The sequence below is a fragment of the Drosophila kikkawai genome, chromosome 2L (assembly GCF_030179895.1).
Source record: "Drosophila kikkawai strain 14028-0561.14 chromosome 2L, DkikHiC1v2, whole genome shotgun sequence".
Classification (NCBI taxonomy): Eukaryota; Metazoa; Arthropoda; class Insecta; order Diptera; family Drosophilidae; genus Drosophila; species Drosophila kikkawai.
This window is the reverse complement of record NC_091728.1, coordinates 22,251,288-22,274,387: the sequence shown is the minus strand read 5'-3', so window position 1 is coordinate 22,274,387 and position 23,100 is coordinate 22,251,288. Positions and strand designations below refer to the sequence as shown.

General features: G+C 37.1%; 7 protein-coding genes across 14 annotated transcripts in view; 1 reads left to right on the top strand and 6 right to left on the bottom strand.

Moving 5' to 3' along the window:
* The window catches only part of LOC108070521 (early estrogen-induced gene 1 protein), a 39,233-nt gene extending 26,348 nt beyond the window's left edge, over positions 1-12,885 (bottom strand). For 3 of the 8 annotated variants that reach the window (XM_017161022.3, XM_017161024.3, XM_017161026.3), the window contains exons 1-2: positions 12,714-12,884; positions 11,913-11,992 (exon numbers count right to left, since the gene is read on the bottom strand). The gene's annotated coding sequence lies outside the window, so the exon portion shown is untranslated. Of the gene's footprint in view, positions 1-11,912; positions 11,993-12,713 lie in introns of all 8 variants that reach the window. The other 5 variants (XM_017161025.3, XM_017161027.3, XM_017161028.3 and 2 more) reach the window with 3 other exon arrangements.
* A 532-nt stretch (positions 12,886-13,417) lies between these two features.
* Positions 13,418-14,057, bottom strand: LOC108070503 (uncharacterized). The gene is made up of 3 exons (XM_017160996.1): positions 14,004-14,057; positions 13,633-13,950; positions 13,418-13,579 (listed from the first exon to the last, which is right to left on the bottom strand). The coding sequence occupies exons 1-3, from the start codon at positions 14,055-14,057 to the stop codon at positions 13,418-13,420; spliced, it is 534 nt and encodes a 177-aa protein (XP_017016485.1).
* A 1,350-nt stretch (positions 14,058-15,407) lies between these two features.
* LOC108070504 (uncharacterized) lies at positions 15,408-16,087 on the bottom strand. Its single transcript, XM_017160997.2, has 3 exons — positions 16,031-16,087; positions 15,653-15,970; positions 15,408-15,601 (listed from the first exon to the last, which is right to left on the bottom strand). Exons 1-3 carry the CDS (start codon positions 16,085-16,087, stop codon positions 15,440-15,442), a joined length of 537 nt encoding a protein of 178 aa, XP_017016486.1. The 3' UTR covers positions 15,408-15,439.
* Positions 16,088-16,335: 248 nt separating this feature from the next.
* Positions 16,336-17,071, bottom strand: LOC108070505 (uncharacterized). Its single transcript, XM_017160999.3, has 3 exons — positions 16,965-17,071; positions 16,581-16,898; positions 16,336-16,523 (listed from the first exon to the last, which is right to left on the bottom strand). Exons 1-3 carry the CDS (start codon positions 17,016-17,018, stop codon positions 16,362-16,364), a joined length of 534 nt encoding a protein of 177 aa, XP_017016488.1. The 5' UTR covers positions 17,019-17,071; the 3' UTR covers positions 16,336-16,361.
* A 366-nt stretch (positions 17,072-17,437) lies between these two features.
* On the bottom strand, positions 17,438-18,582 carry l(2)k14505 (ATP synthase mitochondrial F1 complex assembly factor 2 homolog l(2)k14505). Its single transcript, XM_017161007.3, has 4 exons — positions 18,402-18,582; positions 18,021-18,328; positions 17,780-17,960; positions 17,438-17,715 (listed from the first exon to the last, which is right to left on the bottom strand). The coding sequence occupies exons 1-4, from the start codon at positions 18,499-18,501 to the stop codon at positions 17,465-17,467; spliced, it is 840 nt and encodes a 279-aa protein (XP_017016496.1). The 5' UTR covers positions 18,502-18,582; the 3' UTR covers positions 17,438-17,464.
* A 503-nt stretch (positions 18,583-19,085) lies between these two features.
* Positions 19,086-19,904, bottom strand: LOC108070516 (kunitz-type serine protease inhibitor homolog beta-bungarotoxin B5-B chain-like). Its single transcript, XM_017161015.3, has 2 exons — positions 19,392-19,904; positions 19,086-19,325 (listed from the first exon to the last, which is right to left on the bottom strand). The coding sequence occupies exons 1-2, from the start codon at positions 19,471-19,473 to the stop codon at positions 19,126-19,128; spliced, it is 282 nt and encodes a 93-aa protein (XP_017016504.1). The 5' UTR covers positions 19,474-19,904; the 3' UTR covers positions 19,086-19,125.
* On the top strand, positions 19,737-22,610 carry LOC108070514 (uncharacterized). The gene is made up of 4 exons (XM_017161013.3): positions 19,737-19,778; positions 19,993-20,380; positions 20,572-22,315; positions 22,374-22,610. The coding sequence occupies exons 1-4, from the start codon at positions 19,773-19,775 to the stop codon at positions 22,399-22,401; spliced, it is 2,166 nt and encodes a 721-aa protein (XP_017016502.2). The 5' UTR covers positions 19,737-19,772; the 3' UTR covers positions 22,402-22,610.
* The last annotated feature ends 490 nt before the right edge of the window (positions 22,611-23,100 follow it).

Below are 23,100 nucleotides of genomic sequence, written 5' to 3'. Positions count from 1 at the left end.
TTTAATATTGTTATGAAATGCGCTCGGCCCCAAACTTTATTAATGATCTTATGGTGGGTCAGAGCATCATTACCCATTCCTTCCCTTGGTGCGGTAAAAGTTTTCGTTTTGCGGCCTAAACGCCCAGCAATTAGACGAGTTATTCCCCTTGAATGGTTGGTCGGTAAAAACTTTTGTAATTTTACTTTATTTGCTTTGCATTTTTTGAAAGTTTTACGTCTTGCTCAACGTGTCATTTTTCTTAGTTTTTTTTTAGTTTTGGAATGGCAACGGCTTTTAAGCAATTTAAGGGTTAAACCAAGGTTGTCTTTACAATACAATAGAAAGAAGAGTTTACCAAGTCGCAAGTTTTATTACTAATCAGCCTTCGAAAAAACGATCCCTTTTCCATATAAATACTATCTATTGTAATCGTTCTATTCTTATCGGGGAACCCGTCTCATTACCGCGGTAACATTGAGTATTATCAAATAATTTCTATTTATTACACCAACGCAAACTTGCACTTGAAAACTGACGACCAAAACAAAGATAAAGCATAAACACACAAAAAGCATTGCACAAAACACGGACACACACCTGGGCACATACACATAAATACAGAGGAAATACAAAAATACAAAAATAAATATAAAGACGCAATGTAAGCACCTTGATAATGAACGATAATGAATATATTACATAGACCCACGTCATCGGTGATCGGTACAAGGCAAATAAAAAATGAAAAACGAAAAAAAGAAAAACAATGGGAGACAGCTAAAAAACAAAGTCACTTAAAATTTCCAAGTGGCATTTTAAATGATTGATGCTTAAGAGTCGTGGTATCCACGCACTTGGACCGACTAAAAGATAAGAGGAAACATGAGGTGGAAGGTGCCACATTATTATGTAGACCAGCGAACACTTCAAAGCTACGGAAGTGGGAGTTATTGAACTTTTGCTTGCCAGCAAAAATATCTACATTAATTGCTTAAATTTAACACTTGAAACTGTGCAAATATTTACTCGACTATATGTAACACATAAATGCTAAAATGTAAATTCCGGCAACATTTTATGACCTCCTTTGCGTTTGTACAAAGAGAAATGTGTTTATTTGGATATTCCGAGAAACGAAATTATATATTATTGACCAGATTTAGCAATAAGCCATAACTGCTATATTTATAACCTTTAGGGTACTATAATTTTAGTCAAAATCAGGTGATATGTTACGTAGAAAATTTTGTTTTTGATTTTTTTCAAAATTTTTAAGGTCTATATTGTCAAAAATTTACAAAAATTAGTATTTATTTAAATTTAAGATTTAGTATGATGATATGATATTTGATTTAGTTATATGATTAGTTAATTTTCCCAAATATCATATAAAATTATGGATAAATATTTAAATTTTAATACCCCTGTTGAGTGTATTATAATTTCAATCAGCAGCATTTTTGGCTTTATTTATTATATTTTTTATACCCTTTAAAAAAAATGAATTGCAATCTTGCTAGCCAGCATTCATTCTTTTTTTTTTTGTTAAAAAGTTCCCATAAAGCTCTAAAATAACTGCAAGTTATTGGAAATTAAACTTATTTCTTTTGTTTTTTGAACTCGAAACCCCAATTTCTACCCGACTTCAAAAGCCGCAATAAAATTGCCACATTTACTTGGCTGAGTGAAAAAGTACATGTTTTACGAAATAAATTTATGCTGCAATTGCAAAAAAGTAAACACACAACTTTAAGATTCCCTCAAAGTTGTTGGGTCAACAAATATTTGCAATTGCAATTTATGAGACCCAATCAATTTTAACAAAAGGGCTGATGAAAAAGGTGACACAGAAAAATAAACCGAGGAAGGTGTGGGGGCAAAAATAAACCAATACAAAACACAATAAAGAATTTCAAAATGCCTCTGCTAATGGCAGAAACGATCGTACAAGAAAATAATATGATTGCAAACAATTGAAACGGCAGTGACAAAAAAGGGACCGATGTTGATTATTAGTGCAAATCAAATTGTAAATCCCTCAAGCGAAACCAAAGCCAAAAGAGTAGTAACAGAGTGAAAGAAGACACAACTACTTGTTGGCTAAAAAACAAATTAAAACTTGTGTTGGTAGATTGAGTATTTATTAAAAATGCTACAATTCGTTTAACTCGTATCTTTTTGGGGAAAACGAAAGTGTAACAATCTACGTTATAGCTTGAAGTTGTCTGTGCCTTTAAATCTTACACCAAATTAATTGCCATTTTTGCCACTAACTGGATGACAATTGTTTCAACTCTTTTGCTTTTCTTTTCCATTTCTGTCGCTCCGACGCTGTGCTTGAAACTTTCTACAGATTTTCACTTTAAAAGATACAAAATAAACTTGTTCTGGCGCTCTCGAGATTTCGCCAATGAAAATTGAAACCCACACAGCAGATCGGGCGGAATGAAAAAGAGAGATTACGAATAATGTCAGTTTCTTAAACACACATTGATAGCAGCTTTGCGTTTAAATATAGAAAAGTGACATAATAAATTTCTGGGCACTCGAAACACATCCCATCGGAGCGACAAAGTTCGAAAGTAAATTTATGACAGAGAATGCCGCCACGTTTTCCCCCTCCTTACAAAATGAGAGCTGCCGAAGACGGATTTAGCTGCTGTTCGCTAAGCGTCTGTAGGCGATACTTGTTAATAAAAATCCAATTTGATGTGTTGGAATTTCAAAACATTTTCCCCACATCAAAGTGCCCCGGAAGCACGACTGAGATAAATAAAATAAAAGTGCATCTGTACTAAAATAATGTTTTTAAATGGCTTAGTCAGGCCAAAACGATTCTGGGATTCTCGAGAGAAAGGGTAAAAATATACAAATTTATGCTGTTGATATTTTTGGAATCGATGAGCCAATTGGAAAGTCCAAACTTGATGCTGATTTATATCTAAATTAAAATTGAGAAAATGAGTCAATTAAATTATAAGATGTAATCTTTATCCAGGAATTTGCAATGTTTACTTTATTTTATAGAAATTTTCAAATAAATTCTACCTGTATTCACCTTTGCGTTTCAATATCCTTTAGGAATGGAAATTTTTGTATGCCTAAATTGCGTGGCAAAGCCTTATGAGGCGCCTATGTCTATATAATACTCTAATCGATGGCACATTCTTCTACGTCTCTCCTACTTCGCCCTCCGTTAAGTAATTCTATTTATGGCTTCCGTTTCGGCATTAATTTCTGTAACTTTGTTGACATTTTTGTCATTTCCGCCAAGTGCCTTTGGATTTGGTGCGCGCTTTTGTTTATATTTGCACTAAAACTTTGGCGCTAACTTGTTTGTCACTTAGTTGTTAGTTATGCTGCTGTAGAAGCCATTATACTATGGTATTAGTGTGTTAAGGGCTCATGGAATGAGTACCATTATTCACGAAAAAAGGTCTATCTTAACCATTTATTCTAATTAATGTTTTCTTTGGTAAATTTATAAAACAAGGAAAATGTCTATATAAATTCTATAAATTTATTGCCTTATTTGAGTTAAATATGATAATGTCTACTGAATTATTCCCCACCCACTGGCTGTAGTAATAATTACTAAATGAAAACTTTATCCGGGAAAGCCCTATTAAGGGTACTCACAGCTGAACAAATATTTTATTCCCAGCTTAAGAACTCGGTTTTATAGATGCAAATAATAGACTGGGGAAAATAAATGCAAACCCAAGTAAAAGTTGCGCTTCTCGGTTTTTCTATTACGAATAATTCTCGTCACTAGTTGGGTGTTTTTTCGGTTTTGTTTGACTTTTTTTTTACACACGAACAAACTCATCAGCAAAAAGCTTTCCGGCTTTCCAGTGCCCCACATCTCGCCAATCATCATCATCCTCCACTCTGAGAGAGGAACAACAAGTGGACAAGCCCAAAAGGCGGAAGCTATTTAATTTTAAAAACTTTTGTTGGGTTTTAGTTTTGGTTTGAAATTTATTTTTGTTGGCTTAACCAAATAGAAACTGCGACGTTCCCACGACCACTACCATTGAAATTGACAGAGCGCGTTAAAAAAAAAAGTAAAATAGAGGATTGCAACCAGCAGTGGACCAGAAAGTGCATCAGCGTCCGGAGCACAGTGGCTGGCATTGTGGAAGGTGAACCAGTGTGAAGGGTGCACACCTCGCGTCCAACAAAATCAGACAACTGCATTCGGCGACTATCAGACTTGATGGGGATTTTCCCTCCGATTCGGTTTGCTCTGCATTTTAAACTTTTGTCGGGGGACAACCGAAAAAATAAATACCCAATAGCAATGATTTAAGAATGTCGTTGGTTTCTGTTCACGCTGTGCATACCAATGCGGAAACCTTGGCCCTGACTCTGATCCGAACACAAAAAAAAGCTTTGTTTTTTAGTTTAAACAGAGTTTTTGGGCCGCCTTATGGGAAAATCTTACTTTCGTAAGTTTGGTGTTTTGTTCGAATTAAATCAGATGTTACAGCATGGATTTTAGAAGCCAGTTAGAGACTCAGCTTACTATAGATATTATAATATTTTCGACCTATTTCTTGGGAGTTTCCCAAAAGGGAACTTTTTATAATTTCCCAAAATATAAATTGAAGCAAGGGGAACACCCTGCTGAATCGATCTGGCCCAAATACCAACTAAATATACCATTCAATTGAAGCTCATTAGGCAACGTTCGTGACTGAGAAAAAGAGAGTCTGAAACACGACGAGACGACGACACGCACCCACAAAGGAAATTTGCAAAATTGTATCTTGCCCAACTTTAGCTTTTGACTTCGTCCATTCGCTGCTATTCCTCCCCATCTATTTTTGAAACCCCAAAAAAGCGAATTTAATTTGAAAAAAGACTCGGGGAGAAACACTTAGTGGTTGGTCTATTTTTAAAATGATTTATCTACGCGTTTCGAATGGGAAATATACACAAAACGCGACTTGCATTTTTTGGCTCGTTAAGACCATGAAATTAAGTCATTTTTGTGGGCCTTTAACCCTTCCATATCTGTAGAGTTAAATTAATAACAATTCGTTGACCAAGCAACCGCAAAGTTTCATTTCCCATTCCAACACACCGCAGCCAGCTCTCCCATATTATTTATAATCAAAGTCCAAATGCGTTGAAATTGCAGTCAAGTAAGTAGATTTTCCGCCTATTCCGCACTTGTGTCCGGCTCCAAAACTGGTTGCGAACTTAGTTGGAGAGGCTATGAGTGCTAGTCTGCGTGAAAAATGATTGAATTACAGTAGCCACAGGCCGGGGGCCAAGAATCCAGGCTACACTTTAAAAAATCTATATATAAATAAGTATATAAAATTACATAAATATAGAAAGAATGAAAAATTGTTTGATTCAAGGGGGATTATTGTATTTTAATTAGTTTTTTTTATATTTACAATTAAATATGATAGATATTTTTAGCCAATTTTATTTTTAAGTGTACTTGGCGAACGACAAGCGGCAAAGAGGAAGGCCGGACACAGGCCAAAGACATCACAGCGTGCTGAGAGGAAAGCCACAACTGGTTTTTATTTACTATTTTTTTTCGTTTAATAATATTTATTCAAGCTGGGTAGCGTCGACCTTAGATAGGGTTCTGCCTACAACGTGGGTTCTTTAACTAGAAGGGATTGTTTATTGCGTCTTTAAATTATTTTAATTAAAACCTAAATTATTAATAATAAAGAGCTTATATTGGAGTAAGCGGGAATTACGTAATAGCGTGTATAAAATATTACACGATTTCAGGAATCAGCTAGCTTCTTATTTTATAACATTTTTCCGTTAAAACCCTTCTCTGCCTTCGCGAAATTCCCTCTTCGCCAGATCCAATTAAATCATTTCAAACCATATCATCTTCCACTTGAATCCACTGAAATCAGAGCTGAGAAAAAACCTCAACTGCACTCGGTAACTTTTTCCGAACTTAATTAAAAGCCAGCGACGACGAGCTTGGGGAATCACCGACCAGGCGACGACACAAAATAACATTGAGCAGCGGGCGGAAAGACAGGGTTTATTTTTTCGAGGGCGGGACGGTTGAAAGACAACAGCGCCAACGTCCTTGAGTTGCCAGACACACATTCTGATGCAAACAGACAGACACTCGACAAGTTCCGACGCCCCATCTTTGTGCAAACTTTTGCTGCACTTGCCTCTGCCACGCCTCGATCCGCAAAACCGCCAGCCGCTCATAAACGCACACCTGTACAACACCCCCCGAAGCGGTCTACGTTTCTCCCTCTCTCTCTGAGTGTGTGTGAAATGCACTTAAAAGGCAAAAACAGCAAAAGCAGAAGCTCAAAGCGCTTGCAATAATATCAAATGACAGTAGCAAAACGGCTAGAAGTATTAAATCTCCTTTCTGGCACCACTTCTCCTGATATCCACTCGCTGAGTTCCATTTTGGAAATCGGCAACAGTTGTAAACGTTTTTTTGACACCAAGCGGCCTTGTCCTAGTTGTAATATTAAGAGAAATACAAGGTATACTCAGGTATAACCCACCTACAAAGAACAAATTATAAGTAATTGATCTTATTAACATAGTATAAGCTGTAGTTTTCTTTCTATAATTTCTGAAACTAGGCAAGACCCTACTTTATGTCTGCCGTTTCAGAGATTGTTAAGGTTGTCAATGAAATCAGCCTTTTTAAAACTAGTCAAGTGAGTTTTGATTTAATAGGGTTTTTTTTTTGAACTTAATTAAGAACCTTTTGCACTACCATTCCCTCCCTAATTTCGTAAATTTACACACCATTTATCAAGTCCAAGTTTAAATATGTGCCAGAAAAACAGGAAATATTTGCGCAAACTAAAATTAACATAATCATACAATATATGGGTGTATGAGTGAATATGTTTTTGTTGTGGCCTTTGTAGTTCACGCTTGAAGAAATTAATATTGGGCAATTGAAATAAAATAACCTCCAAAACAGACGGACGGCGAATAGAAAAAAAGCGCCGCTAAAGCTAAACAGTTGCCACCACAAAAACGGAAGACCAAAACTCAACACAGAATGAGAAGCAGACGGAACTTGTTTTCTGCCAGGGAAAAGAGGCACAAGAAGAAAGCACGTCAAAGTTTCTCACAGTTAAAACGGCAAAATGTCGTAAGTGTACACTTTACACGAAGAAAAGGCTCACTACAAGAGTAAGACCATAGTGGGAAATGTCATGGCATTGTGACTACCAAAGTTCATTTGAATATTTAGGTGTCCCATTAACGGCATGTACTGCCAACAAATCCCGTCAAGTCGACCTAGAGACGACTTTGGAATGTCGCTTTGTATAGCTTATCAATACATATAAAGAACTTTGATACCAAAGAACCAAAGAAATATTCTAGGAAGCTAATTTCTATCTTGCCAAAAAAAATTTTCCCCTCAAACTATCTCCTAAACCAATAAATTTTTATAAGTACACCGATAAAGTGTACACACAATTTACAAGCCCTTATCTTAGACTCTTCGCCGATCGTATCGATATCTTTTTGCACTTAAAACATTTAGTCAGCTACACAATTTATTTTCCAAGAAACTCACTTTATGGGCATGTGTACCCAGGTAAGATAAGAGAGGTTGGAACAAAAAAAAAGCTATTAAAAAAACGCAAACAGCTTGAAATCAAACAATGGCTATAAAATAATAATAATAACAAACCGAACCTAGCTTCGGTATAGGCGAGAGAATGTGTGCCTGTTTCCTCCGATAAAGACGAAACGAGATAACAGAAAAGACAGTACCCCCGGTAATGATAAGGTAATACGAAAATCGTTTGATTATACACAGAGCCTAATCTTAACTGATAAGATTCCAAAAATACGAATTAATCCCAGCGAGCATTCAGCAAACCGAAACGACCTTGGCTAATAAAAATGCACAATCGAATTTTGAATATTCAGGCGAGACAACGGAGAGAAGAAAAAACACCTGGACAGAGACACAGGCATTTAATAAAAACAACCCTACACACATATATTATGTTAATGCGAAACGATTTCCAAAAACTTTAAAGCAATTAGAGCAAGACCAAAATAAAAGCCCAAAACTTGTTTCCAGTTTTCAGTTTGCGAGTGCAAAAGCACTGAAAGCCAACAAACAAACAAATGAATTGGAATTCGAATTTAAAATCACATGCAAATAAGCTAACGAGGTACAGTGGAGCTGAGCGGAAGAAGGCAGATCATTCAGGGGACAAGAGAAACTAATAAAATAGCAAACTAACTTGAAGCTGACAAAATCAGTTCAGAGCTGGGATTGTTAGGAATAGAAATCAAATAAAATGAAAGTAATTTGAATCGAGTTTTAGGAAACAGAGAGAGAGAGTCATTAAAGGAGAACAACAGATCACTGAAAGATCTTAAAAAAGTAAACGATATACTTAATACACAAAATAGAAGAGGTTTACTTCTTATTAAAAATATTTTAAAGTAACTTACATCAACCTCTAAATATTCATAAACATTCACACACAGTTATGCTGGTATAAAATTCAGTTTTTCCCCTTTCTTACATATCACAACTCTTGTGAATGTTATAGAAGCTCTTCTATTTCAGACCGGAACCAAGACCAGCACGCGCTTCCTCCGATATCGCCCAGAAGTCGAGCGTAACGCCACCGAACGGAAGCGGCTAAAATGAAGGAGAAACAGACTTTGCCGCTCTCTGAACACTTTTTTATCAGACGCAAAGCTAAAAATACACCGAATCAACAAAAATAAGACAGCACACGATATTTCAAAATACCAAGCTCAGGCAGCGGCGGGAATGCTGGGTTCGCCAAAAATGCAAATTAGTGTAGGACTCGAGTGCAGTGAGCGGTGAATCGCCAGATGTCTGTCTGTCGTGTAGTGCAGTGTAAACGGTTGCTTTTTAAAGTTCAGCGCCCCCTTAAAAAAACGGAGAAAGGAGAGAGAGGGGGCCAGCACACACACGCACAAACTCCCACATGAAGTAAAAACTTTGAGGTGGATTACCCAACGTAACGTAAGGAAGAATGTTGACCCACAAACAAAATAATTGATTTTACCCAAACCACCCAAAAAACGAATTCATTCTACTCTGTCCACTTTGAAATTTCCTTTTTATAATTTGCATGTCAACCCCCGAAAGTTGTTACACCTGTCCACGAGCTGAGGCGATTCCTGGAAGCAATCGAGGCGTGTCGCCCACAGGTGAATGAATGAATGTGGTGGTTCCCACTCTCCTTCGTCACGAGGAGCCCCCCTCCCTTGCTCTGGAGTGGAAAAACTCATTTGACGCGTGGTCGGCTCACGACAGGCAAACAAACTGAACTAATTTGCTGTTTAAACATCACAAAGTTGTTGTAGAAAATCAATAAGCTGTTGTTGTGGTGTTTGCCGCTGTTTTCTGTGCGGTGTTTGGGGTGGTTTGTCGTCCTCGGCGACGCCAAGGAAATACCAAGTGACTTGTTTTACCTTTGAGGCAACGCAACGCAACGCAACGGAAAGCAACACAGAAAATGTAGCATTCACACGGAAGTCGGAAGCACTTTTTCCACCTGCCAGCCAAAGATGATGCAAGTTACGTTGAGGTGCTCATAATGAGCATAGTTGACGATAGGCAATGACTACCGAGAGACTGTCGAGTCTGCAGATAAGGAAAAAGGAATGTGTAAAGGGATACAAATTCAAGAGAAACTGACAGCAAAGCAGAAATAAAGGATTAGACGCAGATTTTCTACGATTATTGTGTTTAAATACAAAAGGATTAAACAGCAAGCTTGTATACAAAATTGGATACATTTCCACAAGATATATACAAATATAGCAATAAAATGTACAGCTCTTTAAGTGCGTATTCCAAACCAGAAAACCACTTTAATAATTATAATAACAATAACATTCTACGCCCACACATTCGCTACTTTATTTCGGTTTATATAAACAATTCGCCCGAAAAAAGGCCAATAATTTCTTTAGATATGTACACATCTAATATGTATATAAGTACAAAAAGAGAAAAACTGTGAAAAGAAAGCAAATCCCAAGAAAGTCGAAGACTGAGAAATGTATATGCCTTCTTTCTATATGCCAAGGAGATACTCCAGCTGTTCTTTGTATCTCTCAACTCTGCTTCTGCTGTATCTTATGTTTTTGGCGAGCTTCTTTCAGCGACTGACGAAAAAACGCTATGAACTTGAATTGCACAAAGACAGGGAAACAAACACGAATACATGTAGATCCAAAGATACTTAGATACATTGCGGGCATAGGGAGAATTGTTCGCTTTGCTTTCCATCTTCTTAGCGACATTCAAATCGCCAAATGTTGTCCGACTGGTTCCGCAAGCTCTGTTGCCCCTTCCTCCCCATCTACATCTTCATCTGGCCGTTCCATTTCTTCTCCCTAACTGGCCCTGAGAACTGGGTTGCTCCAAGAGCTTTGAACCCTATATTTGTTGCAGAACAGGGAATTAATACTGCAACCTTTGTACAACTAAGTATCTGTATCTGTTGCTGCACTACTCGATTGTCATTCGAGCATTTGAGAGCAAAGTAATTAAGCAATTTAATTGCAACAAACCAACCGGCGTCGGTCCTGGTCTACAAATTGATCTTTTCCGGCAAACAATAAATGTAGTATGGGGTTTGATTGAAAAGTTGAAGAGGAATCTACTACAGAATGCCACTCTCATTAAAGACAGTCCTAGTTCTGGCGAATTATAAGTCTAGCATTCTCAAGGAAACATTTTAGTTAATATTTTATTTATTCAGTAATTGTTTTTCATAAGGTTATTCAATTTTATTAAATAAGAAGCCATTATGTAAGCTTAACCCCTATATGGGACCCACCATCAACTGTTTAAAGGATTACGATAACGATGTGTTCTCAGCCAGCAGCTGCTTTACTAAACATACAGAATTTCCACTCGTGTCATATAGATAACCCAAACTGTAGAACTCTGTGCTGTTTGCGGTTATGTGTGCGCCCACATGCAAGTGAAAAATTTGAATTTAATTGAATGCATCCTCATTAGAGAGGCAGACGAAGTCATATTCCTGAACGACCAATTCAGGGTTGTCCTCCCCTGTTTAACCTCATTGGTGCGCTGATTTGATTTGATTATCGCAACATTTTTCGCACTCGCCAACCGTTTTTGGCTACGGAATGAAGGAAATACCACCGACGGGCAAATTGAATAGCTCATTTCAAGCTCAAATGCCCAGCCAAGGCCCAAGGCAAGGCGCGTCCTCGAATCCCAAAGCCGAAGCCAAAGTCGAAGCCCGAGCTTGAGCCTTTCGGAGCTGCCTGCCTCCTCGATGTTCGGCTATTTTTAGACATTTCCTCCAATGAACATAACATATTTTACAAAGTTAAGCGCGTGGATTGAGGCCTCATCGCATATGTGACGGGGATTTGTTATCGACTTTGGTATGCATGACAAATTAGGCTAAAATTACCAATGCCTGCCACGTTTTTTAACTGGAAGATGGCAGTTTCTATAAATTTAGAATTGAATCGCGAATAAATATGAAGGGGAATCAATGGATTAAAAATGACTTATAAATATGTAAATCACTTTTCGGTTAAATTGTATCGAAACAGGATTAAAATACACATTTTATGTATTGTGCAATTATTCTGCTCAATTAAAATCAGGAAATTGCATGTGAATAAATAAATTTGTTCATGGAAAATTCTATACATATATTTATTTAATTCAGTTAAATATAAGAAGTGAAAGACAATGTAGTACAACACAGGATGAATTAATATAACTGATTTAGAAAGTCTTGCTATTTATAATGCAAGGAGCCTATTTCAAGGTGTTTCTAATCTGATTAAAGAGTATAAAATAAAAAATTAAGGTGTTTGGCTCTAAAAGTAATTGAACACTTACATATTATCAAAAAACAAACCTAAATTTACCAAATTCTTTAGATTAGACTTACCTATGATTTAGGAAAAACACCCGCGCGCACTCACTGAGTTGTGCATAGAGATTTTCCGATTCTGGGGGCGTTGCAAGCAGCTGATTATTCGATGGAGGCGAGACCCAGACAAACGAAAATCAAATATTAAACACACTTTTGCACAAACAAAAGACAGCGGTTGCAACAACAACAATATCATAGCAGCAACAGCGCAGCGAAGGCAATTTTCAAATTGTTAATGCGATAAAAAAGGCAACAAAAGCAACAACAGCAGCATAAAATCGAACAAGGTGGCAGCGCCAGTGCAACAACAAGCACAACAACTGCCCCCCAAAGGGCGTCGTACGTCGTTTGCTTGATTTGTTTTTGCGAAAATACCTATTCTTGTTGTTGTTTCAACTGCTGCTTTAACAATTATTGAAATACAATTTAGCAGCGGAGAGTTCTGAGCTGAGAGTGTACGATTTCAGACACACGCTGCTGCTACAGCTATTGTTGTTGTTACTGTCGCTGGTTTTTCCACTTCCACTTTGCGAAGCGAGAGCGAGAGAGAAGGCGAGGGTGAAAGAGAACGTAAGAGCGAGAGGAAGAGGAGATGAGCACCCCCCGCACAACAAACACAGTTTCGTTTTTTCGTCTTCTTCTTCTTTGGCTCTGCGATTTCGTCGCATTTTGCAAAATTTCGGTTTGAACACGAATGCGATTGTATAAATTCTTTTCTGTTTGATTTTGCAGCACTTTAATTAACATTTTTCTGGTGAAAAGCACTCACACCAACGCACAGAAACTCAAAACACGCACGTAAACGACGCTGCTTACCAAAACGCAATAACAACAAAAACAACGTCTCCGCTTGTGTTTTTGGTGTCTGCGAGCTCCACTCGCTATTTGCTATTTGCTCGGTTGGACTGGCGCTTGTACAGTATTTTGCATTTGTTTAATTGGCAGCTACACGCGATGCGCCACCCACGACCGTACGAAATTTTGAGCGAATGTGACCGTTTCTGGATGCGGAAAATATCACCGATGTTTGCAGCGAAGTGTTTTCTTATCGATACTTTAGTGTGGGAAAAGTATCGGTTTTGTACACCACAGGCGATACTATCGCAAGAAATCGGAACATCGATATGTTATTCGTTCTGATTTTGGTCTGTCGCATTTTAATTCGAATAAGTAGTAATAGGCTAAAAAAACCAATGGATTGTCGAAATATTAGCATTTTTTAGAGCCACGAAACAGGACTTGCACTGTTTAATAAAAGTATCTAAAAAACGGGGTGGAAAACATTGCTAGTTCTCGTGATTTTGCTAGTGCTCGTGAGTTATCGGCGCAAATTGGACCCATTATCGGCTTTCAAAAAAATTAACGGTATAGTCGATTTTATATTCGAAATCAAGCCAGCATATTGATTTAATAAAATAATATACAAACTTATAATTCGATTTTTCTTATTCTAGACTATTTTAACTAATTCCCTTTTTTTGTTTTTTTGTTGTTGCACAAATGATCCTTGTAGTATTTATTTATGTAGCCTTTAAATCCTCAACGAACAAAAAACTAACATTGGTATCAAATTGAAGTTTCTTATCAAAGTACCACCTTATCATTAGCATATATTCTCCAGTCGGAATCGGGAGATGTAATAATTCCGGCCTCAGATAAAATCCCTTAACCATCTGCAGGCCCTGTAATTAAATATTTAAGTATATAAATTATATATTAATTGACTACAACTTACCAGATAGGGACACGAGTGGTTGAAATTGGAGAAATCTTTAAAAAGACTAAAGACAAGTTTAACGAAGGGGTCGTAGTTCCTTTTTAAAAACCGGCAGACATCCACTTTGGAATCTAGAAGCCATGGCTTAAACCCACTTGCCTTTTTAAACGCCTTAACATGAACTTGAATGTCATTAACTGAATGGAGGACTGTTCCGTTAAAATTCAGGATCACCTTGCTTCGACTTACAGCCTTTAGCCGACAGTGCTGAACTATGTACCAGGATTCGTTATAGGACACACAGACTAAATTGGTAAATCTAAAAACGACAGCACCCTAATAATTGATTTTATAATCTGTTTCTGAAATCAATAGCATTTTTGACTTACACTAAAATGTGAGACATATACTCCCAGGAAAAAACACATGAAAATAAACCGCATATTGCGTTCTCCTAAATACAACTAATATTTGTTCAGAGAACTCGAAAATGGGAAGCTAAAATGATACGTTCAATAGTTATAAATGATGAATGATATTTAAATAATTGCACCATTTTATTGCTTCATTGCTCGGATTAATAGATCATTTAAAAAATATAATATACGGTTTAATTTATTGCTAATTAAGTTTTAAAAGAAACACTCTATGAATACGTTGATTTATTTGTTCGTGCTCTACAAGAAGACGGTATATATATTTTGATTGCATCATCACCAACAAAGAAACTGAATTTAATATTAAATTTTAAATAATATTTAATTTGTATTACACATCCATTTATTTTTTAATTGTGGAAAGTTTGAGATTGTCAAGAATGGAGTATTTTTTAAGTTTTTCTCATATCCTCAACGAAAACAAAACTAACATTTGTATCAAATTGAAGTTTCTGATCAAACAACCATCTCAACGACAACATATATTCGCCAGTTGGAAACGGGAGAATTAATAATTCAGGTCTAAGATAAAATCCCCTTACATTCTGCGGACCCTGAAAAGTATGAATGACGTATTTATATTTTTGTTAGTCAAATATTAGCAACCTACCACATAAGGACACGTGTGATTAAAATTGGTAAAATCCTTAAACAGATTGAAGATGATTTTGAATGAAGGGTCATAGTTGGATCGTAGAAAACGGCAGACATCAACTCTGCCGTCTATGAGCCAAGGTTTAAAGCCATTTGCCTTTTTAAACAATTTGTATTGGAGATGGATATTATTGGCTGCATGAAACCCTCTCCCGACTAATGGCCTTTAGTCTGCATTGATCGAATTTAAACCACGATTCGTTGTAGCTCATACACACAACGTTTGTAAATCTGAAAACGACACCGACCTAAGAACTTATTTTATAATCCGTTTCTATAATTAGTTGGATTTCGGGCTTACTGTAAAATGTGAAACAAATACTCCTAAGAGAGCACACACAAAAATAAACCGCATATTGTCTTCTCCACAATACAACTAATATTTGTTCAGAAAACTCGAAAATAGGAAGCTAAAATGAAAAGTTCAATAGTTATAAATGAAGAATAACATTTTAATAATTGCATAGATTTATTGCTTCATTGCTCGGTTTAATAGATCAATTAAAAAATATAATATACGGTTTGATTTGTTGCTAATTAAGTTTTAAAAGAAACACTCTATGAATACGTTGATTTATTTGTTTGTGCTCTACAAGAAGACATATTTTGATTGCATCATCACCAAGAAAGAAACTGAATTTAATATTAAGTTTTATATAATATTTAATTTGTATCACACATACATTTTTTTTTTAATTGTGGAAAGTTTGAGATTGTCAAGAATGGAGTATTTTTTAAGTTTTTTTCATATCCTCAACAAAAACATAACTGACATTTGTATCAAATTGAAGTTTCTGATCAAACAACCATCTCAACGACAACATATATTCGCCAGTTGGGACCGGCAGGAGTATTAATTCATGTCTTAGATAAAAATCCTTTACAATCTGCGGACCCTGAAAGTAGGTGGCATTTGTAATTTTGTTGGTAAAATAGTAGCAACCTACCACATAGGGACAGGTGTGGTTAAAATTGGAAAATTCCTTAAAAAGACTGAAGACGATTTTGACGGCTGGGTCATAGTTGGTTCGCACAAAATGGCAGACATCAATTCTGGTGTCCAGGAGCCAAGGCTTAAAGCCACTTGCCTTTTTAAACAACTTGACTTGAAGGTGAATTTTGTGGGCTGCATGAAGAATAGTTCCGTTCATATTCAAGACCACCTTCTCCCGACTAATGGCCTTAAGGCGACATTGATGGAACTTGAACCACGATTCGTTGTAGCTCATACACACAAAGTTTGTAAATCTGAAAACGACAGCGCCCTAAAAAATGGTTGGGTATATAATTTTCAAACCCTTTCTTTAAAATTTTTGTAAACGTACGTTAAAATTTAATGCAAATACTCCTAGGAGAACACAAACGCTTAACACAAACCGCATGTTGTAAGCTCTAAATTTTACTTCCAACTAATTTTATTCTAGAAAAAATGCGTCTAAAGTAATGTTAATTGAGGAGCAATTTTTTGCTTGATTGCCCTTAAGCTTTTAAAAAATGTTAATAGCATGAATTAAATTGGTAAACCAAGTTATATCTGGGGAGCAAGTAATTGTTCATACTGATTTGGAAATATTTATTTAAAGAATCGGTTTTTGCTTTTATATATATTTAAATTGTCTGACATTTCCATTAATTTTTTTGATTGTGAAAAGTATTTTAGGTTTTCTTCATATCCTCAACGAACAAAAAACTGATATTGGTATCAATTTGATGTCTGTGATCATAAGACCATCTTAACGACAGCATATATTCGCCAGTTGGAAACGGGAGAATTAATAATTCAGGTCTTAGATAAAATCCCTTTACAATCACCGGACCCTGAAAAAAAATATAAGTGGCATTTATATTTTTGTTTGTAAAATATAAGCCACCTACCGAATAGGGACATGTGTGATTTGCATTGGTAAAATCCTTAAAAAGATTGAAGATGATTTTGAAGGTAGGGTCATAGTTGGATCGCAGAAAACGGCATACATCCATTCTGCTGTCCACGAGCCAAGGTTTAAAGCCATTTGCCTTTTTTAACATTATGTATTGGAGATGGATAGTATTGACTGCATGAAGAATTGTTCCGTTCATATTTAAGATCACATTCTCCCGACTAATGGCCTTGAGGCGACATTGGTGGACTTTAAACCACGATTCGTTGTAGCTCATACACACAAAGTTTGTAAATCTGAAAACGACAGCGCCCTAAAAATTGATTTTATTTTATTTTTATATTTTCCGTTTCTATAATTTATTGGATTTCGGACTTACTATAAAATGCGAAACAAATACTCCTAAGAGAGCACACACGAAAATAAACCGCATATTGTCTTCTCCGAAATACAACTAATATTTGTTCAGAGAACTCAGAAATAGAAAGCTACAAAATGTGTTCAATAGTTATAAACGATGAATGACATTTTAATAATTGCATAACTTTATTGCTTCATTGCTCAATTTGATAGATCAATTAAAGAATATATATTTTTGGTTTGATGGATTGAAAATCCATCTGAAAACAACAGCCCCTTAAATATTGGTGTGTATATAATGTAATGCCCTCTGTTCCAAATTAATTTGTTTAAAAGTAAACATTTGATGCAAATACTTTAAAGAGTATACAAATTGCCTGCTGTGTACTCTGATGATACAACTAATTTTATTCTAGAAAAAATTCATGCTTTCTCTCGTTCTGTATACGATCAATAAACAGTTAATAAAGTTGGATCATGAGAGTAACTAAATATTCATACTGATTTGGAATTATTTATTTACAGAATCGACTTTTGCTTAACAAAGTATTCGGAACAGTTCAGGTGTACGAAGAGCACGGCTGCCGCCAGACGGGACTGCAACTCCTGCTGACTGAGATCGTGGGCCCATTCCACGCGTCCCCAGAACTTTAGCTGATACTCCTCCTCCAAACGCGCCAAGGCCACCGCCTTCTCCACCGTCAACATCTGCTCAATGACGGCGCAGGCCAGGATAATGGACTTGAGGGTGTCCACTGCAAAGATGAAGCCTACAAGAAAGGAGGACATGCTTGCTTATATATGCAGATAACCCCTAAGCAGGATATACATTACCATGCAGCGTATCCAGGCTGTAGGAGTGCAAGTGCTTGGCGATCTTCATCTTGTCCTCCTCGCTGACCTGAGGCGGGGTGATGTTGAGGGTCTTCTGAAGATTCGTCTCGTAGCGCTGATTAAACCACGCTATCACCGGGTCCCACTCGTTCAGCTGCAGATCCTGCAAGTCTTTCTCGTCCTGCAACGGATAAGGATCAGTGAAAGGATGCCAGTTGGATATTTAGATGCTTCTACTCACATCGTACTGGAAGAGCACCGTGTCGGTGGGTATGAAGTTCAGCAGGTAGTTGACCATGTCCAGTTTGGTGAGATTGTTCGGGTTGTCAATGGCCGTAAAGCAGAGCGCGGAGAGGTGCATGCGAGAACGCTCGATGTGCTCTTTCTGGGCGTCGAACTCGGTGGCCACGGCGATGGCCAGTGGCTCGCTCCGCACCAGGAATGGCGTGCCTTTGGGTGTCTTTAGCTTCCGATGGTCCAACACCACCTCGTAGCCTCCGTCGCTGCTCAGCACAGAAGTCTTCTTGTAGAATCTCTTCGGCGGCGTGGCTGAGGAACGGAGGAGCGCCGGCTTGTTATGAAATATGTGTGCGCCGGTGTGGGTCGCGTTTTCCGCTCTTACCGTAGGCACGTACTGTGATCCGGGCGACGGACGCAGGCCACTGGCTGCAGCTGCCCAACCTCAAGGCGCGGATGGCACCCTGCATCAGTTTTCCATTCATTTTGTTGGGAAATTCCCCCTTTGAGCCGTTTTTATTGAATTTCGTAAGTTGGTTGAGCTGCTATCGATACTTTCGATGATTAGAAATATCGATATCCAAATCAGTGTGGGTAAACGCGAGTGGTATGCCCGGAAAATACTAAATATACCGCTCGCTTGAAATATTTAAAAATAATTTTAAAATTAAAAAAATTTTTCAAACTTATTTTATGTTGAAATTTTTTTAATTATTTTAATAATTTATGTTACCATTTTTTTTTAAATTAAAGAATTTTTTGTTTTACTTTTTCTTTTACCATAAAACTAATTTTAAAATTTAAAAAAATATATATATTATTTTGAGTTTATTTAAGGTTGAGATTGTTTAAAACAATTTAATAATTTGTAGCTAAACTTTTTTGAAATTTAAAACATTTTTAGTTTTTGATTTTAAAATTAAACAAAAAATAAAAATATTATTTCAAACGTATTAAAGTTTTTTAATTAGTTCAATAATTTTTAGTTACAACTTTTAAATCCGCTTTTTTTAATTTAAAACATTTTTTTTTTTTAATTTTTGCAAAAATATTTTAGTTTATTTGTCACAAGAGATATTTTATGCCATAGATAAAATATAAAATTGGTCTCAGTCCCGACGATTACAGCTGCTTTCGCAGTGCGCCTTGGAGCAATAGCGATTGCTGTTTCCATGACAGCCGTTGTAGGACATCCTTAGGCATTCCCTGGTGGCTCGGTTATAGTACCACATCACAGGATTGGGTTCGGGATCGCAACCATGGGCATGGCGAACTCCTTCGTTCCGGCCTCCATCGCAGTCCTGGTGACCTGTTTTTTTTTAAGATTGTAAATATAATTTATTTTTGTTATGGATTAGGTTTAAGGACCACTTACGAGGACGTCCGTTGCAATGGTTCTGGGCGCATGTAAGGGCCACGTACAGGACGAGGCAGGACAAAACCAAAAGGAATTTCATTTTAAATTGATTACTTTTCGGATGATCGAAGTCAACTGATTTCTGGAGTCCAGGGCTTGGCTTTTATAGAGCTACCAACGGCAATACTAATAAGATTTGCACAATGCTCGATCGCGATTATGGCTAAAACAATGCAATGGCTTTTTCCTACACTTTGCAAGTGAGCTCAAGTTAGTGTTTCGAAAATTCTAAAGACAGGTGTCTGTAGCATATGGATTCTTATATTTTTTTTTAAATATATATATATATTGTTTTACTGTGGCCTGAATATAAAATACACGTGTTCGTTGGACAAACAAATGAATGTAAGTACAGTAATAATATATCTAGATCAATTCGACAGCAAACAATTTATGTTATCTGACATAAAAAGTACCGAGAATCCTACGAATAAGATACTCGAGTGAAGCTCCTTCTCTCAAAAAACCTGAACACTTGTAAGTTCTATATTATTTTGAAAAATTTGTCAAAAATAGTTTTCTTGTCTTGTCTTAGTCCCAATTTTTGTTTTGTTTTCAGAAATGTGCAGTTGAACAAAACACAACAATGGATTTTTCCAACATCCGGCATTACACAAGCTTCGAAGACAATGAGGCTAACCTGCGCACCATGAAAACAATCCAAAGCTTAGATCAAATGTACAAAACGTATATACCTCCAACAATGCCGAAAAGTGTGAAAACTTCACCCCCTTCAATTTTGAAAAACCAAAACACAAGTCAAAATTCTAATCCCAGCCTTGCGCAGGTGGTCTCCTCGACTACATTGCAGAACAATTTGAGGGATCAGCCACATGATGAACTACTCAACAAGCCTGAAAATGCAAATAACCGCATTGCTTCCGGGCAAATTATCAAGCGAGGTGGAAACACGTCATCGTTTGATAGCTCGGAAAATACAAATGGAGGTAAGCAAGTAGTTATTGTGAAAGTCATAACCCCGGGCGAATATAAGTGCATATATAAGTGTTCATTTAATATCAAAAAAGTTTAGTTACACAAAAGCTCCTAGTTCTCTTTTATAAAATTTAAACTTTCTAGAAGCTACGTTAATCACAAACTTTTTACCAACTAATCACCAACTTATCATGCCTTTTAGCCCCTCTACGTTGTTTACGTAGGACGAACAATGTAACCTTCGCCGAGACAGAAATATACCATGGATATGGATCATTTACCTCTCAGAACCGCAGCTATTCCAACCCATCTTATTGCGTCTATCCAACCTGCTGCGACTGTTGTGATTTTTCTGACGAGTATGAACATGAACAGAAGTGTGAACAGCCATTTGAAAAGCCATATAAACAACCGTATGAACAGACTTATGAACAGCCCTATGAACAGTCATATGAACATCCTGATGGACATCTTTATGAACAATCATATGACCAGTCGTGTGAAAAGTCATATGGACAGCCGTATGAACAGCAGAATCCATCTGATCATGGTATTGGCTGTTGCTGCTTTGAGCAGACTTCAGATACTTCCGGTACTTTCGCTACTTCCGCTACACTCGCTACTTCCGCTTCGGAAGCTCAAGAAGACAGTGGCTCGGTTTCACCAGAACTTCCTTTATATTGCTGCTGCGCGCAAAAAAACTTGGTCAACGATGTCGGCTTAGAGGCCACTTCCCAGGAGGAGATGAAAAACATACGCTCTAATGAATCCCTGTGTGGCGGCGCAGAAAGTCCAAAAGTCTGCCAGTGTTTTACACCAATAGCAACTAATTGTTGTGACTATAGCTCTGCGCCTTGTGCTTGCAGCCAAGATTCCACTTCTGAACTGTCAGGAACTAGCAACGAAGAAACGAGCACCGAAAGCAGATTCCATTCCGATCCTACCCAGTACTCTTTTTCTAGCTCTTCACATCGTGCCACCACCAGCAACTGCTCATCGAGGCCGAGTTGTGATTCAAAAACCCGCAAGGTTCGCAAAGCAAGTGATAGCTTTTCCAAAAACTCTTCTCGGGGATCACTTAAAACTACGGGGTTCAAATTTCCCGATTGTTGCTGCCTGGAAAAAAATGATTCTGATCGGGGTTTCATAATGCCAAAACCAGAAGACTGCAAAGTTTGTACAAAAACTGGTAATGATTGCTGTGGTTGTGATGCTTGCAGCTACCGGAAAATACAGTCTTTCCCAAAGAGGGCTACCTGGGACAGCTCCTATGGATACAAAACTAATCAATGCGATATTAGAAGTCCAGAACTCCCCATAGTTTTACCAGGACCTTCAATTAATTGCGGTGGATCTGGTGCTTGCAGCTACCCGAAAATATCGACTTGCCCAGAGGGTGTTACCTGGGAGAGCTATGGATACAACGGCAATCCATGCAATAGCCTGATGATGCCACAACCAGAAGTCTCCAACGTTTTTCCAGGACCTTCAATTAATTGCGGTGCTTGCAGCTACCAGAAAATGCCACCTAGTCAATCCAGGGTTACCTGGAACGACGCCAAACAACACAATGATGCCATGTATAGTTGCTTCTTGGATGGTCCAATCCAGACCCAAACCGTTTACAACAGGGACTACAAGGCACACACAGGCGTGGGCAACCAGCATCACCAACTTTACGGTGGCTGCTGTTGGAAGGATTTGCCGCTGGGCGGCGGGTTCGGGCAGTGTACCTTTTCCCAATGTTCTTCTGATAGCAATCCGATTCAGGTTGATGCCAACCCATATCGCCCTCCGTCTTGCACTCTGGGTAAAAGTTGCAGTCCTATTCCCGATAAGGATTCCAATTGCTGCCCGTTGAAACTTACTGGTGGAGGTGCCACCCCAGGAGTCTGCCAAATCGATGGATGTTGCCCAATGAATGCACCATGCTACAGTCCTATGGGGTAAGTTGATGTGCTAGAGCTTACTATATTAATTCGTTTAACGTTCAATTTTTTACAGATGGGCACAGGCACCGTGCGGTCTTTAGGGACAGGCACTGAAGGGTTGTGGTTTCAGTGGCCAAAAACAAACAAATTTCAAAGAGTTATACTGGATAAGAAAAATAAGTTAAGTTATTTTAATTTCACCCATAGCCCGTAGGAACTATTAGCGGCTAACAATTAATACGTTCTTTCAAAATCATTCGACAATTTATCAAATTTAATAAAATTCAAATCCAGTAGGAAAAAAGGGAAATTTCTTTTCTTTTTTTTTTAATAATTAAGGTACTTATTTGGTTTTAATTAATTTATAGAGGGAAAAGCAACTAAAATCTGTATGATAAAAGAAAATTTAAAATTATATTTACCCTACGATATATCAGATTTGGTTTTACTTCAGAGCGCAAGAAAGAAATTTTCGATAAGTTGCTACTGAATCGATAATTAAAAGTCAAAAGTCGATAGCTAAAATTGGTATATAAATCAATAATCTGTTTTATATATGGGAACCAATATAATTAGAAAAATTTAGAATTACATTAAATTTTTCTTGAAAAATTTTTCTGATATGTAACGGTATAGATATTTTATGTATTGATATTTTAATATCAAATTCGATTTCATTCTACATTAAAAACTTTAAATATTCAATTTTTTTATATGATTTTGGATCATTATAATTAGAAAAAATAAAAATTTATTAAACCCTTAAACCTTTTTCAGATATTTTTCGATATTTTAATATC